Raw genomic sequence first — 17,617 nt, forward strand, 5'->3', positions numbered from 1 at the left:
CCTTTGATATTAGGGCATTTTTGTATTGTTTTCCTGTAAAAATATATACAAATCCTTAAAACAATTTGATTTATCTTGTTTTAAAAACAACACTGTATAAGATATTTAGGTTTTTCAGAGAATGTATTTTTAACATGTGTATTTTGTCTTAATGTACTGGCAGAATTTGTATTAACAAAACAAGTAAAAACAAAATCTACCAGTGCTAAAGAAGTAATCCAAAGTATTTAGAATACATTACCGACTTTAAGTAATCTAACGGAATACATTACAAATGACATTTTACAGCATATATTCTGTAATCTGTAGTGGAATGCATTTCAAAAGTAACCCTCCCAATACCGGACACTTCAATGTTAGGTATGTTTTTGAGCTATTAAATAGGGTTTGATTTATCTTTGTCCAGAAACAGAGCATTAGGGGTAGATCTTAAGATCTTAAGTCCATTCTGGCCTTCCTTAACTGCAGTTTGGTTCTTTTCAGTTTTCTCTTTTTTTCCTTATTAATCTTTATCAACTTTTGTGCAAGCTCCAACTCATTGTTCATGTTCATCTCTAGTAATTTGTCTACATATTGTCCATTTCAGATGACAATTAGTCTGTATCAGATGATGAAACCTGGTTTGTTTCTTGGGTCTGGCCTTCATGGATGAACATGGTGAAATTCCAAATTTCACTCACCTGCCATTAGATCAGTTTGCTCCATATTCATCATCTCATCATGTCCAAATTCTGACAATCTGTTCAGTGAAGAACATATTCTAAACAATTTACTGTATGTAGGCAGTTACAAACTATACCTGAAAATTGTAAATCATTTGTCTATTGAATAAAGGCTTTATTTTATTTTTTGGGGACAATTTTTTACAATTTTAAAAAACTTTTGATCTAAAGGCTAATGCTTTTGAAATGCTTAATGCTTAAAATTATGACTCATTTAATTTAAATATGTATACATTTACTTGAAAGACATTTTTAAATGGACGAGTTAGACCAAATAATGAAGAAAAAGCAACCAACAAGTGCTCAGCATAAATGGGTCCTCTCTCATTACTGTTTTAAAAACATCTTGGTGGAAGTTGTATATAAAGGCGATATAAATCAAAAAATGAAATCAATACATACATTTAAAATAGTTTAATAAATAATTAAATACATACTGGTAATTAAAATTAATGAAAAAAAAATTGCTAGCTTTGCATCCATTTTCAAGCTTCGCGTCTTTTCAATTTCAGAGTTGCAGTTATCAGCATTTAATAGTGATTAATTTGGACTTTCTGGTTAGTGAGTCAAATGTCCATAAATAGGTTTACTACTGTAATTTAGTCTCCCTCTTTCTCTTTGATGAATCTGATGATACACTAATGTTTGAATTTTGTTAATTTGCTCACTTTAAATTAATGTTTAAAAGTGTAACTACAACTAATATTTGTTTATGAGAGATATTTCAATTTGCTAGCAACTTTTGTTGACTTTGTAGCTATGATCATTGCAGACAGGGCCAGCACATCTTACATAAGAAATTTACAGCATTTTGTCCATGGCTTTTGGGCAGATTTTACATATATATTTGTGGGATTGCATCCAGTACGTTAAAAGTTTGGGTGCACTAATTCTTTACAGTTGTTCTAAAATGTCGAAAATACACATTATATAATGAAATAATACAAATTGAAGTACAGGAACTATGCAGTGGCCAACAGATGTTACACAATTAAAAACTATCTTTTATTTTACATTCTTCAAAGTTACTGCCCTTTGCCTTTTTTACATATTTGTTGCACACTCTTGGCACTCTCTCAACCAACTTAATGAGGTAGACACCTGCAATGCTTTTCTAACTGTTTTGAAGGGGTTCCCAAAGAAATTAGGCACTTGGTGGTTGCTTTTCGCCAGTCCACAGGTCCGATTTACAAGACTAATTTCAAGCATATAAGCCTTTAGATTATAAAGGACTTTCAAGTAATGCAAAACATTCATTCAGCCAGGTGTGTCAAAATATTTGGCCGGAACTGTGCAAATGAAAGTGGTCTATCAAGTGATTTAATGGTCTTAGGAATATAATTTTTAATAAACATAAATACCCATTAATTCAGAACAATTCAGGATAAATTGACCCAAATAGAAATGTCTATTTCATTTTATGGGAAATGGCAGCTCAGACATTCTTCAAAATATCTTATTTTTTTTGGTATGGTCAGGAAATGACAACATTTTCATTTTTGGGTGAATTAACCTTTCACGCTTTCTTACCTCTGACAGCATCAGCTGAACACTTTGGCCTTGAACTGTTGGTGACTCACTCACAGGTTGGACTTCAGGTTGCATCCACACTATGAAGACAATAACTCAAGTACAAATACTGTAGGTTAGTGGGGAAACCTATAGTGGTTTCTTATAGCTTCTTATGGAATACTCACCTCTTACTGTTATCTCTTCTGTTCTGTCTCCACTGGTGACCTGACAGTGGTAGTCTCCAACATCTGAGAAACTGAAATTTCTTAGTAGTAAGGACAAATACATTTACTCTGTCTGTATAACCCCTCCCCTCTGTCAAATTTTCCTTCTCATAAAGACAAACACAGACTGTGTCCTTGAACCACTTGATCTCCATGGCAACATCACTGATTTCAGGGGACAGGTGACAAGGAATTGTGACTTCAGACCTCAAAGGAACAAGTACTTCATGGTTTGGTTTGGGAACAACAAGCTGGAAGTTATCTATATGGAAAAGAGAGAAAGATGGACATACAGTAGGCTACTCACTATTGATTCTACTTTACCTTTACAATAAAACAAAACAATATTCTGTGGTGTATGAAAACGTACAATTGCTTGCGGCACTCATCTTGTAATTCTATTTGAGATGAAAACAAAATGTGGTGAGAGTAAGTTATGATTTTAGTCTGTCTGGTCCAGCACAACATCCAAGTGTTCCTTTTTACAGTCATTTTTTTACATTGAAAGTTGTAGAAGCATATTACAGTGAACTCAATAAAAGCTTTTTGAGGGAAAGCGGTCCTGAGAAAGTATAATTTGTTGTTCTTTATTCTTTTATCCTTCATGCAAAGTATTTTTTTCTCTAACAGTGTACTGAATTGAAGAGGTATAGCATGTGAAAGTTTGTCTTCACCTGAAAATGTTCTGTTTTTGAGAAATAGAATGATAGCTTTGCATAAACTCTTAAATTCTGCAAAACAATCACTAGATGGCCAATTTCTTGCAATGAAACAATATCCCTCAAAGAATGTTCTGGAATGAATGCAAGCTAAATAATAAATAACATAGTGAAGACTTTGTAAAGCAACAGTGTGAATGTATTTATGGACAATATTTATGTGAACAAACACACACACCTCATTCTGGTTCTTATCAATGGGAAATGAAGCATGGGTTGATAATTCTGTAATCCAGAAAAATGTATACATGCACACTCTTTTGAAAACAAGATCCACATCAAACTGATACAGCGTAAATGAGAAATCATCATGATGATAAGGAGTAACTGATTTTAAGACAACTTACTGTTGGTCGTTTCTCTCATCTTATCCTAATTGAGATTAAAAAAAAATACAATGAAAGAGTTTTATATCAGTCTGCTTAGTCCGACCAAACACCATCACCAGTCAAGGATTTAATTGCAGTGATTTACAATTCACAAGTAATTTTGATCAAATTAAAAAGTGTATGCATTAAAGTAAATTTGTAAAATGGTCAATTTTTGTTTTTGCAGAGAGAGAGAGAGAGAGAGAGAGAGAGAGAGAGAGAGAGAGAGAGAGAGAGAGAGAGAGAGAGAGGTCTAGAATAACGTTGGGAAGGGCATTTCATATTGAAAGGCTAGCAATAGTAGTAAGTCATTTACCTTGGATAAAGTGAAGGTAAAGCTTTCTGACCTCATGTAGAATTTATTTAACATTTCGGCCATGATATATTGTTGACTGACTCACAGGTTGAACACCAGGATCAATCCTCACTAAGAAGAACATCACTCAAGTGTAAATAGGTTTGTGTGAAAACACTAAATGGTTTTACTATGCAATACAATATGGTTGTATCTATTCAAAATCCTTTACAGATTTTTATTTTTGGCTTCAAACATCTATAATGTAATTCAATAAAATGTATACATTATTATTTAACTATCTAACATTTTCTGATATTAAAATTCATGTAATCAAATTTCTGCTTTTGATTTCAGTTAATATTAATTTCAACACATACTAATACATTTTTTAAATTAAAAGATGTATATGTTAACAGTAGTTAATGTATTATGCAATAACAACAACTAACAATTGTAACATTGTAAAGAGTCAATGTAATTAAAATACTTGTTGTGTGATATAAAGGACTTGACAGGCTGAAATCATGAAACTATTTTACTATATATTTTTTAGGATTACAAGATGAGAGAAACAAGTAACAGTAAGTTATCTTAACACCACTGACTTTTGTCAACTTTAGAATTTGTACGGTAGCCTACTATACTTTAGACATGGGCCTGAGTGCAATTGCAACTATTGCACTCACTGTTGCGCTGACCCTGGACCCAAGAAATCTACAGAGAGCATATGCATTATATAAGACCAAATAATTCAAAAGTTATAGGCATGTTTAGCCATTTTTATGATTGTTTTTTTTTATGACTAATCTTAGAAAATCGGGTATCATTGCACTGAAGTAATTTTAAGAGACCAGGGTGTTTTTATTTTTTGAATGAATTAAAGATCTGACTGAACAAACATGAGCCATGACACCCAAAAATTTAAATTCTTTCATAATTTACTCACTTTACTGCCATCCCAGATGTGTATGACTTTAATTCTTCTACTGAACGCAAATTAAGATTTTAAGAAGTATATCTCCACTCTGTAGGGCAACTAAATGGTGACCAGAACATTGAAGGTCTAGAAATCAAATATAGGCAGCATAAAAGTAATCCATACTCCAGTGGTTTTCTGAAGCAATGCAATCACTTTGGGTGAGAAACAGATCAATATTTAAATCCTTTTTTTACTATAAATCTCCACTTTCACTTTCTCAGAATCAGCTTTATTGCCAGGTATGTGTACACATACAAGGAATTTGACTCAGGATTGTACATTGCTCACGATGTGCTTACTCATACAAAAATACAATAATATAATAATAAAATAAATAGTAATAATCAGACACAGGCTACAGTGTAGACAACACAAATATACACACTAAGAACAAAAACAATATAGACATATTGACAAATAGTGCAGTGATCAGAGTGCAAAGAATGCAGGACTAAAATTATTATTATCATTATTATGTACATGTCGGAGGTGGATGTGATATACAGGTACACAAACATGCAAACATGTACACAGTGCGATTAAGCATAGTGCAAAGGATGCTGGAATAAATAGTATAAGTATTTTGTGCAGGAGTTGTGACTTTAGGTAGGTGGATTGGTATACAGTATATACAATATGACAATATAACAATATGAACAGTATGAACAGCTCTGAAATAGAGAATGGTGAATAAAATTAAGTAGTAACCAGTAAATAGGTGGCTGATTAGAGAGAGTAACTGGGTTATTGCACAGGAATTGTTCCTGACACTGTGAGTCAGAAATCAGATGTTCATCAGAGTGATGGTTTGTGGGATGAAACTGTTTCTGTGTCTGTTGGTTTTAGTGTACATTGCTCTGTAGCATCTACCTGAGGGGAGAAGCTGGAACAAGTTGTGTCCGGGGTGAGATGGATCTGTAGTGATGTTTCCTGCCTGTTTCTTAACTCTGGAAATGTATTAGTCCTGAATGGAGGGCAGGTTGGCACCAATGATCTTTTCTGCAGTCCTGACTGTCCGTTGTAGTCTGCTCCTGTCCTTTTTGGTGGCAGGTCCAAACCAGAGAGTGTTGGAGGTGCAGAGAACAGACTGGATGATGGCTGTGTAAAAGTGGATCAGCAGCTCCTTAGGTAGGTTGAGCTTCCTAAGCTGGCACAAGAAGTACATCCTCTGTTGGGCCTTCTTGATGATGGTGTCAGTGTTGGGATCCCACTTCAGGTCCTGGGATATAGTGGAACCCAGAAATCTGAAGGATTCCACAGCAGACACAAGGCTGTTGAGTATGGTGATGGGGGGCAGAATGGGGGGGGCTCCTCCTGAAGTCCACGGTCATCTCCACAGTTTTGAGCATGTTAAGCTCCAGGTTGTTCAGACCGCACCAGAGAGCCAGCTGATCAACCTCCCGTCTGAAGGCCAACTCATCACCGTCCAGGATCAGGCCGATGACCGTTGTGACGTCAGCAAACTTCAGGAGTTTGACAGATGGGTCTCCTGATGTGCAGTCGTTGGTGTAGAGGGAGAAGAGCAGTGGGGAGAGCACACACCCCTGGGGGGCGCCAGTGCTGATAGCCCGGGTGCGGGATGTGATGTTCCGCAGTCTCACCTGCTGACTCCTGTCAGTCAGGAAGTTTGTGATCCACTGACAGGTGGAGGCTGGCAAAGTGAGCTGGGTGAGTTTGGTGCTGAGGATGTCTGGGATGATGGTGTTGAACGGCGAGCTGAAGTCCATGAACAGGATACTTGCATATGTCCCTGGAGCGTCGAGGTGCAGGATGTAATGCAGTCTCAAGTTGACTGCATCATCTACTGACCTGTTAGCCCTGTAGGCAAACTGCAGGGGGTCCAGCAAGGGGCCTGTAATGTCCATCAGGTGGGCCAGAACCAGTCTTTCAAAGGATTTCATGACTACAGATGTCAGGGCGACAGGCCTGTAGTCATTTAGTCCAGAGATGGAGGGTTTTTTGGGGACAGGGATGATTGTGGAGCATTTGAAGCAGGAGGGAACTTCACACAGCTCCAGTGATCTGTTAAAGATCTGTGTGAAGATGGGGGCCAGCTGGTCTGCACAGATTTTCAGACAGGATGGTGAAACACCATCAGGGCCAGGAGCCTTCCTGATATTCTGCCTTTGGAAGAGGTGGCTCACATTCTCTGAATATTTATGGACTTAAATATTGCTTGCATATATAAGGACGGACAGGTGACAGAAGGGTATGGGTATAAGGGTAGAGAAAATCTGTTCACTCATGTGCTAAAAAGAGGAAATGTGTCCTTATGCATCCTGACTGGCTGCATCAGTACCTGGTACGGCAATAGCACCGCCCACAACCGCAAAGACCTGCAAAGGGTGGAGCGAACTGCCAGAAACATCATCGGAGGTAAGCTTCCCTCCCTCCAGGACATATATAACAGGCGGTGTGTGAAAAAAGCTTGGAGGATCATCAGAGACTCCAGCCACCCGAGTCATGGTCTGCCCTCACTGCTTCCTTCAGGTAGGCGGGTATCGCAGCATCAGGACCCGCACCAGCCGACTACATGACAGCTTCTTCCCCCAAGCAATCAGACTTTTGAACACTTGATCTCTCACAATCAACAGTGAGCACAACAGTGAGCACATGCGCATCCTATATAATATCGGAGTTGGCTATTACTTTATCAGCAGGTGTGATGCTGGTTCAGGTTTTCAGACAAAAAGTGGTGACCACAGATGCGTCCAACATAGGTTGGGGCTCACTATGGACGCCGTCTTTCAGCACTCTTCTTAACGGTGAAAGCTTTCCATTCCGACATAGTGAATCATCACATTCTGGTTCGTTCAGAAAATATGTCAGTGGAAACATACATAAATCGCCAGGGCTCCACTCAATTATCAATTCACTCAATGTTTAGCCTGGTGCAACGCCTCCTAGTGTGAAGCGCCATCTCTCCCTGCGTGTGACATATGTCCCAGGCCGTTTGAACTGCGGAGCTAACATGCTGTCGCATCAGGGACAGATGGCAGGGGAAGAGAGACTTCTTCCTCAAAGGGTTATAAAGATTTGGGAACTGTTCGGCAAAGCAGAAATCAACCTATTTTCCTCTGCAGAGACAGCCCACTGCCTTCTTTGGTACCCCATGTCCCAAGCCCTGCTGGAAGTGTACGCCTTGGCCCACAAGTTGCAGACGATGTGCAAATATCCATTTCCCACAATAAGTCTCCTCCACGCTGTCATTGGAAAAGTCAAAGAGGACAAGGAAACGGTTCTGTTGGGTGTTTCCGAAATGGCTCTACCAATCATGGTTTCCAGAATGATTGCGATATTAGGTGGCCCTCCATGGGAAATACCGCTGAGGAGGGATCTACTTTCTCATGCGCTGGGCATGATTTGGCATCCCTAGCCGGAGCTGTGGAACTTACACGTTTGGCCCCTGAATGGAGTGCAATGAATGAGCAAGAATTGGCTCAGCATTTCACACCAAAGAGGCTAGCTCCTCTACAGACAGAACCGATCTAATCATAAATTTCCTTTAAGGGCCTTGAACCCCACTTGCCCAGCTACGATTCCAACACGGTACTTGAATCTGGTGCTGAGGGTGCTCACGAGCCCCCCGTTCGAAAATTTGGAATCTGTTGTTACATGTGCTCTCTATAAAGATGGCACTGTTGTTGGCTCTGGCCTCAATCAAACGGGTTGGTGATATACAGGTGCTGTTGGTTGACAGTTAATGTCTGGAGTTCGGCTTTCAAAAGCAACAATCAAACCCAGAAAAGGCTATGTGTCTAAGGTGCTTTCCACACCATTTAGGGCTCAGATGGTGCACATACAAGCTTTCTCTTCTCCACCGTCTAATTTTGATGAGGAGCAGTTAGCGCATTTATTATGCCCTGTGCGGGCATTGTACACGTATGTGGAGTGCACTAGCGCTCGTCTTCGCAAAACATATTTGTGAGATTTTATAACCAAGACCTCTCTGATGAGAGAACTTAGTATTCCAACACCTGGCAATTGAGCCCAAACAACTTATCACAGGCAGGCTACCTGTTATATTTTAATACATAGTCACCTGTTTAGGCAACTACCCAATTTACTAGATACACTAGAAATCACAAGCACTTCCAATAAAAATAATAAAACCTCCCGCCCTACCTCTAGTACAAAGTGGTTAAATTATACTGTGTGTATTATAGACACATCCTCAGACTAATGCCTCCTATACACTACACGATTTTCAAAGACGTCAGATCGTGGTACCATTCATATTACACAACTGTCTGTCTTGTCATGGAAGTCGTAGCGTTTTCAAATTACATGACGAATCGGCAACAGGGGTGAACAAATTGCAAAATGTTTCACTATTTACAAATCCCTGATGACTCTGCCTGGACTCCAAATTACAAAACAGAGTACGGTACACACGAGAAGTGATATGAGATACGAAAACAAATGCATGATCATATGTTATGCATTTCAGAATATGATATGTATGTTTTTAATCATATATTTAATTGGTTACAATATGAAAAAGTACCTGACTGTCCAAGAGAATTGGCAATTTCTCTCCAACACTTCTCTTTCTCCACCCAGTTGTGGTACAGTTCAGATGAAACATCTCTGAAACATCTCAAGCACTGGTGCTCGTGCCAATGTTCCACAAATTTTTCCTCCATTTCTTCAGTCCAATGATACTTTCTTTATACCACACTCATGCCAGTTGATGTTCTGTTGCAGGCACATCAGGACTCCTCCCACTGAAACTTCCCGTGCCCCATTTCTTGCTCTCTCATTGGCTGTAGGTCAACGATGCAGTCGTATTCATTCAAAACATATTTCACATTGCACGATTTGGAATCGCAGACAGGTCCAGATATTTAAAATTCTAGATATCTCGCTGACATCTCCGACACGTCTTCTCTCAAATCACGTATTTGATAGTTCATACATTGCGATCGTCGCACACGGGAGCGAGCTCCGATTTGCCTATGATTTCAGGCTTTTGTCTGCGATCTACTCAAACATTTCGGAGAACGAAAATCAGCTTAAAATTTTGTAAACTCGGCATAAGATTAACTTCCCATCTGGTTTTCACCATGTGGGGTTATTCATTTTCATACACACTAAAGAGATATTATACTAAGTCACCATTGCGAGCACCAATGCCAATCATAAGATTGCCATGACACAAAGGCTTCAACTTGGTTGTGGAATGAGAGAAAGAAAAAGATCAAAATGTAAGTCTTTTTTTCTTTAAATATCCACTTTCACTTTTAGATGTGAAAGTGAAACTAAACAGGCACCACATGTGACAGTGGAGATTTAGAGTAAAAAAAGAAAAAAAAAAGACAAATTTGGATCTGTTTCTAACACACACCTATTATATCGCTTCCGAAGATATGGATTTAACCACTTGATAAGGATTGCTTTTATGTTTAATTTATGTGATTTTTGGAGCTAAAAATGTCTGATCTCCATTCACTTGTATTTTAAGGACCTACAGAGCTAAGATATTCTTCTAAAAATCTTAGATGGCATGAGGGTGAGTAAATGATGAGAGAATTTCCATTTTTGGTTGAACTATCCCTTTAAACTGAAGTCAAGTCTCATGCTTTTCATCATGGAAAGCAAGCCAAATATGTTTAGCCTCATCTCTCTCATGGATTACTGTATATTAAGATGTGAACTTGTGAAACATCTTTTACAAAAATAAGTGCGAAAGTCAATAGATTTGTACAATAGTTCTATATAATTCATGGAAAATTTCAGGTTAATTTCTTCCCAATGCCTATTTCCCCCAAGAGATACATGCTGTCAATTATCAGGAACACTAATTTCGATTAATCTTTCAGTGTGCATCTACAGTAGCACACCTATAATGGAAAAAGGCAGCAACACAAATAAAAGTTTAAATCTACACACAGTTTAAAATGTAACCATAAACTTTGCACATATTGAGACTGTTGTGGTAGAATTTCTTACCAAACCGGTCTGTGCAAATAGTAATGCAATATCTCTCATGACCCGTGTCATAACTAGTATTTAAAAGAAATTAAATAATCTGGTTTCTTGGGATCGAGCAATGAATCCATAAAGGGACATGCAAGTACAGAGAAGGTATATTAATATGTTTGGAATTGCTTTGGAATACTGCCATACATGGGTACATAAAGAGTACTTGTTTTGAGTATGTATACGGTGCACAGTAGGCCTATTTGTATTATTATTTAAATTTTTTTTGGTGTGCATGGAACACCCAGACATCCTTCTACATCTGCTAAAAGCAGCATCCAAGCATTCTTGATTTATTATTTGATCAGACTGCCGAAAGTAATATTTTTAAATTTAAAGAAGAAATACAAAATAACAATATTTATTTTCTCTTTGGTTTTGTATTTTTTCAATTCAAACAGTTTGTGATAGTTTGACAAAAGTTGGTGTTAAAACAATAATTAAATTATTAAATGAAATCATGCTCTAGGCTTAACCACAATGTATTTAAAAATGAATTGGTTTATGAATAAGAATGCTATTAAACATCTTTTCATTGTATATAAACAAAGTGCATATAAATCTAACCATTCAATATGAATACAATCTGAACAGCATAATAGAATTTTACACCATATCAAAGAAAAATAAATAACAATTTGCAAAACTGCAGCATCCCACAAATTGAAATAAATGTAAAAAAAATGGATGCTATTACACATGTGCATTTAAAGTATAACTTTTTTTTTTATATATATATAAACAAAATGCATATAAATGTAACAATTCAAAGCAAATACAATCTGAACAACATAATAAATTGTCTCCGCCCTCCCTCACGCATCTTTGGTTCATTGATTACTACATGTCTGATTGACAGGAACAACACGCGAGCAAGGCTGTTAGTCTGAGCAGACAATCAGAACGAATGTGTGTGCGCTTGAGCATTTATGCCTATATTATTTTATTTATTTTTTCGTTCTTTTAATTAGTTAATTCTATTCATTTAAATCTTTTAATTTTTCATATCTTAATTTTTTATATATATTTATAAATAGATTTGGCTCTTCTGATATGCGAGCCGGCTCTCAACCTTCACCTACAAGAGCCGGTTCATTCGTGAATGACCAATCACTAATTCCTTGGGTTTTGTGGAATACGATGATTCCCGATTTGCCATGGTCGGCCATACTTCCTGTCCACCATTTTGAATGGAATTAAAAACTTACTTTTTCAAACTCCTAGGCCATAAATACAATTCACTCAAATTGTGCATAATCTAGGGACTCTAGATCAGATAACGTTAAGACAAGATCAACAGTACTACAGACACTCGCAGCTTATTTAGAACATTCAACACACTCCTCTGTCCTCCACCTCCACTGCCTGACACCTCACTGACAGCAGATGTCTTTGCCACATTTTTTACTAATAAGGTTACAGCCATCAGCAATACAGTCTCGGAACCACACCCTCAAACATCTTTTATTTAGTTAAATTATTTATTTAGGACTATTTATTTACATTTAAAACTACTGAAGGATAATCTTTTGAAATCAATTTGATTAATAGGAAGACATCATCTTTATATTGACATTAGTTATGTTTATCAGAGTAGGCAAACAAAGTTATACCAGATTGTTTGTCATCTTATCTAGCCCAATCACATCGCATACTCAGGTAGAGTAGCCTGTTATTTTTATGTGATTTTTTACAAACACTTTTTTTTACCTTCAGAAATTGTATAAATTACTAAACAAAAAAGTGCTATGTGTGACCTCCATATTGTTTCTAACAGGAAACTTCTGACACAGACAGAAGAGACACAGAGGAGCCGGAATAAAGACCAAACCCTGCATAGAGAGGCTCAGAGAATGTGGAGTTAAATGTGTGTAAGTGCGTGACTCTATGTGTGCTAGAGATGCTGTAGAAGGACAGAGTGCCAACCGGCCAGTCCAGATACACCCCCACTCTTTTAGAACGTGATGAGGAAGAAGGAGGACGTATTTTAGTTCTCTCATTATTGTGCCAGGCAGTGAAGCTGTTATCAGAGCAGATCAGCCTCCAAGACTTTTCATTGGATCCAAATTCACAGTCAGTGCTCTCTCCTTTCCTCTTGATTTCTTTATATGACAATGAAACGTAGGCCCCACACTTCCCACTCCATTCAACCTCCCAGGAACAGCGTCTACACAGGCTCTCTCTGCACAGAACCTGAGGAAAGCACTCAAATCTCTCCGGATGATCAGGATATGACTGCTGCTTTTCTGCATGCGTAACCTTTTTATTCTCCTCAGATAGAGAGAGATGTGTATGTGCTGTGTTGGGGTCCAGTGTGAGCTCACAGGTGTCTGAACACAGGAATAGTTATTAGAGAAAAGTAAAATTTTCAAGACAACAAAATGTAAAAAAATGTTAACAGGTTAAGGTCTGTGTGTGTGTGTGTGTGAACATACATCTTCGAAATCCTGCTGCAATCCTAAACTTTCCTTCATGTTCCACACTGTAGAAAAAAAGTAAGAGTGTCAATTTCTGCCCATTTATAACAAGAACAGACCATGTTGAAGATCTGGGATTCAAAGACTTATTCAAACACTAAAATAAAGTTTTAGGATTTTGAAAAATTTAAAGAAAACTAATGTTAGGAGTGACAAATACTTAAGACTCCGCATTAAGATTTACACCATGTACTGAAGGTTTGAATATCTATTGCCATATATACAGGAGATACAAATTAATGTTTTTAAGCAGAGCATGTGGCTACAAGCACTATTGATTGAGAAACAGTGAATTATATCATGCGTCTCAGTTTCTGAAAACATATACTTTCTATGCACACACTAGTCTTATTGTCTGACATACTTCAATATCTCCAATTTGCAGGTTGGATCCTCCAGTCTAGCAGAGAGCAAAACATGACCTATATCTCCAGGGTGATTGCAGCTAAGGTCCAGCTCTTTCAGGTGTGAGGGGTTTGAACTCAGAGCTTCTGCCAGAACAGAAAAGCCTTTGTCTGTGATAATACAGCCAGACAGTCTACAAAGATAGATAGTAAAAAATGTGTCCATTAAAATCAACTGAGGCATTCAAATTTAAAACAGTCTTAATGGTTTAATTATACTAATGTCTTTAAAGTATTGGTTCAAAAATACTGTATATTCTGATACTTTCAACTGCCATACTGTTCAATTTGTGCATGCAAAATTTACATCAACACTGTTTGTGCTACATTCATTAATTTATGTGGCTTTCAACTAGCAACTCCCAAGCAACATCACTCAGCACACCTTAACAATGGCATAGCAATCTAGCAAGCACAACACACAATTTCTTATGAAAATGTAAAAATATACCATCTAGTTTCACCATCTATGTTTCAGAATGTACTTTTGAGAAATTTTGAAACTTTATTGGAGACTTTTGTTATGGTGTCAAAAAAGTCATAAGAAGCAGTGCGTTAATGCTCCAATATACAGTACTAATGAGGAAGTTTTTCTTTGTTCTTCGCTCAGCTCTTGAAAGAATTTCAAAGTTGAACAACAGATTACTCTTTGTGAACATTCCAACAGAGGATTTAGAGGAGTATTCAAATATGAGGACGCACAAGAGGGTACGTTTGCACCAGCTTGATAACTCTGCAAGTCGATGTGTTCATGTTTATGGATCTTAATAAATTGAAGCACGTAACTGGAATTAGCTGTTGGCCTCAAAGTATGTGGATCTATGGCATTATGAAAGTATTTAGCACATGACAGATCGTGCTGGTGATCTGTTTCAAACACAGGGGCGGTTCTAGGGTCTGTTAATATTCAGGGCTTAGCCCAGACCTTTGTGGAAATGTATGGGGCCATCCTATAATGAACTTTAATACACTTTAAAATAAAAGTTTAAATGTGACATCTGTAAGGTTTTATTTATATTTAAATATTACTTAAACTAAAACTAAAATGTCCTACTTTGAGTAGGACATTTTACTAAATGTCCTACTCTTTTTTTTTTAGCTTCAGATATGCTCAAAGTCCAGAAATTGCTAGCTTTTAACACTTTGTATGTGAATAAAAAAATGATTTGTCCCTTTGCCTTTCCGTAGTTCAATGCACATTGTTTACACCTAATAGTTTTACAGCCTATTATTAAAGTTTGCAAATTCCCAGAGTACATGTAAGATATAAAATCTTCATGTCTAATCATTTTCTGTGTGTGTGCAACCTTTTTATCTGAACACTCGATTTCCTTTATGTCAATGGTCAGTTCCCTTGTGCAGACATACAGATGTGGACTGACCTTTGTATCTGAAGACTCATCTGTCCTCTAATTCACTGACCTACTTAGACTGTATATAAACCCTAGACTTAACAGAATAAAGAAAGAGAATGAACTGAAGCACTTTGTGTCTGTCATTCCTCTTCCCTCAAGGCTTAGAGGCATAAGGAAATGCATGTAGACTGAAGCAAACAACTAAATAGGGGACCAGAGAAAACTTAATTCAAAACAGAATCAAAGTTTTCCAACAGTACATCTGTATATTACTAATTGTTTTCAGGGTTATACATCTAAATATTTGGTACTTACTGCATCTGGATGGAAGAGCTCAACACAGTTTCCTGTATATCACCAAGACCATTCACACACAATCGTGAATCACGGGTCTTGCATGCGCACAAATACACAGCAGATGCGTGGGTACTGAATTGAGTTAGTAGTTGGTGTCATCAATATTGAAGACTAGTCACATTAATTGCTACATATATTACTTAATGTTAGAATATATTTTAATTTTAGTATCAATTTGTTTTGAAGCACTGGTACTTCTGATATTACTAAATGATGATAAAAACATTCAGGCTTTACTGAAAACATTTGTGCTTAAGCACAAATAGCACCGCCCTAGCACCAGCCAGGTTCAAACCTCCAAAATAAACTCAATGACATTCTTTTTGGTCAGAATTTGTTTTAAACTATGGCACACTCATTAATTCTTCGATTTTGCTTAAAGAATATCTGGGCCTTTACAGGGATTTTACTGTTGTTTAGGGGTGTTCTTAGACACAACGCTTCAATACAATATCTATTAAAGAAAACATTCTGTTCTAGTGTTTCCATAAATTTGTCTGAGTCATCTAATGTCATCACTCTGAACATCTAAGAGAATCACATCCCCCGATACCTGCTAATCATTCCAAGCTTCAAGGAAATCTGACCAAAGCAGAGGGCTAACATTTACATCTTTAGACTTATAAGTATATGTAAGTGAAGCTTTATCCATATTTTTAAACACCTCAGTATCTCCAGTTTACAGTGTGAACTCTTCAGTCCATCAGAGAGCAGCTCCACTCCTGAATCCTGCAGGTGATTCTTGCTCAGGTTCAGCTCTCTCAACAAAGAATTTGCTGATTGTAGAACTGTTGCCACAGTTTTACAGGACAAGTGAGTGAGATTACAGATGGCCATTCTGAACAATAAAACAATAGTAATTAGTTGTTTTCTACCATTCAATAGGAGTAGCAGGGTACCTGACGTAATTCCACATATTGTAATATTTTCCTAAAACTAAAGGTATGGTTCACCCATGGTTTAGTTTGCTGTCCTTTACATACAATGAAAGTGAATGATGACCATGGCTGTCCCTGGTCCCCATCCACTTTCGTTGCATTAGGTAAAAAAGCATTTCAGACATGCTGCAAAATATTTCCTTGTGTTACACAAAAGAAAGAAGGCTTTGGAACAACATGAGGGTGAGTAAATAATAACAATTTTAATTTTGATCAACTCTCCCTTTAACATAGGTTGCAACTCTGATTAAAGCAACCAATTACATGTATGGAAAATGTTGCATAGTGAGGATTGTGAAAAATAAATCATTTTCATTTATCAATTAATGTCATACAAAGTCCATAAACATAAAAAAGCTAAATCAATATTTGGTCTGACCAGCTTTGCTTTAAAAACAGCACAGATTCTCCTAGGTACACCTGGACACAGTTTTTCTTGGTTTTTGGCAGACAGAATGTTCCAAGCTTCTTGGAGAATTCACCACAGATCTATTTCGGCTTTCTCAATTGCTTCTGACTCTTTTGTAATCACAGACTGGCTCTGTTACGTAGGGGGCTCTGTGGGGGCCATGCCGTCTGTTGCAGGGCTCCCTGTTCTATATATTTAAAATATATGTCTAAAATATATATTTCTTATTGACACTAAAGCTGAAGATATAAATAACCAGCTTAAGACAAACGTTTATGTAACATCTTATGTGCCTAATACTTTTGCACAGTACTGTATATCAGCAAATCAATGCAACTATTGGAAATACTAACCTCAGAATCCCAAGCTTACAGTTTGGACTCTTCAATCCAGCAGAAAGCAGCTTTACTCCTAAATCCTGCAGGCCATTGTTACTCAGATCCAGCTCTATCAGAAGGCAATTTACTGATTGTAGAATTGAGGCCAAAATTTTACAGGACTGATCAGTGAGTTTACAGCTTGCCAATCTAAAGAGAACAAAGTACATTATTTAGTTCTATTCGTATTTGGTCAGGATGATCCAAACAAACATGAAATCCAAATCTTTAAAAAATCCTTTTTTATTTATTTTTTTATGTTTGCTTTTTATACAGTGCATCCGGAAAGTATTCACAGCGCTTAACTTTTTTCCACATTTTGTTATGTTACAGCCTTATTCCAAACTGGATTAAATTAATTATTTTCCTCAATTCTACAAACAATACCCTATAATGACAACATGAAAGAAGTTTGTTAGAAATCTTTGCAAATGTATATATAAAAAAAAATACATATAAAAAACAAAAAAAGAAATCACATGTACATAAGTATTCA

The 17,617-nt window shown here is 37.0% G+C and overlaps 1 protein-coding gene across 3 annotated transcripts in view; it reads right to left on the minus strand.

Moving 5' to 3' along the window:
- Positions 1-11,180: 11,180 nt before the first annotated feature.
- si:dkey-13n15.11 (NACHT, LRR and PYD domains-containing protein 12) overlaps positions 11,181-17,617 on the minus strand; it is a 41,098-nt gene continuing 34,661 nt past the window's right edge. For all 3 annotated transcript variants that reach the window (XM_052101192.1, XM_052101201.1, XM_052101184.1), the window contains exons 11-15: positions 17,098-17,271; positions 16,062-16,235; positions 13,646-13,819; positions 13,240-13,286; positions 11,181-13,134 (exon numbers count right to left, since the gene is read on the minus strand). In XM_052101192.1, coding sequence (XP_051957152.1) covers positions 12,575-13,134; positions 13,240-13,286; positions 13,646-13,819; positions 16,062-16,235; positions 17,098-17,271 — 1,129 coding nt within the window. In that variant the 3' untranslated portion in view covers positions 11,181-12,574. The remainder of the gene's footprint in view (positions 13,135-13,239; positions 13,287-13,645; positions 13,820-16,061; positions 16,236-17,097; positions 17,272-17,617) is intronic.

This window comes from Xyrauchen texanus, chromosome 3 (assembly GCF_025860055.1).
Source record: "Xyrauchen texanus isolate HMW12.3.18 chromosome 3, RBS_HiC_50CHRs, whole genome shotgun sequence".
Classification (NCBI taxonomy): domain Eukaryota; kingdom Metazoa; phylum Chordata; class Actinopteri; order Cypriniformes; family Catostomidae; genus Xyrauchen; species Xyrauchen texanus.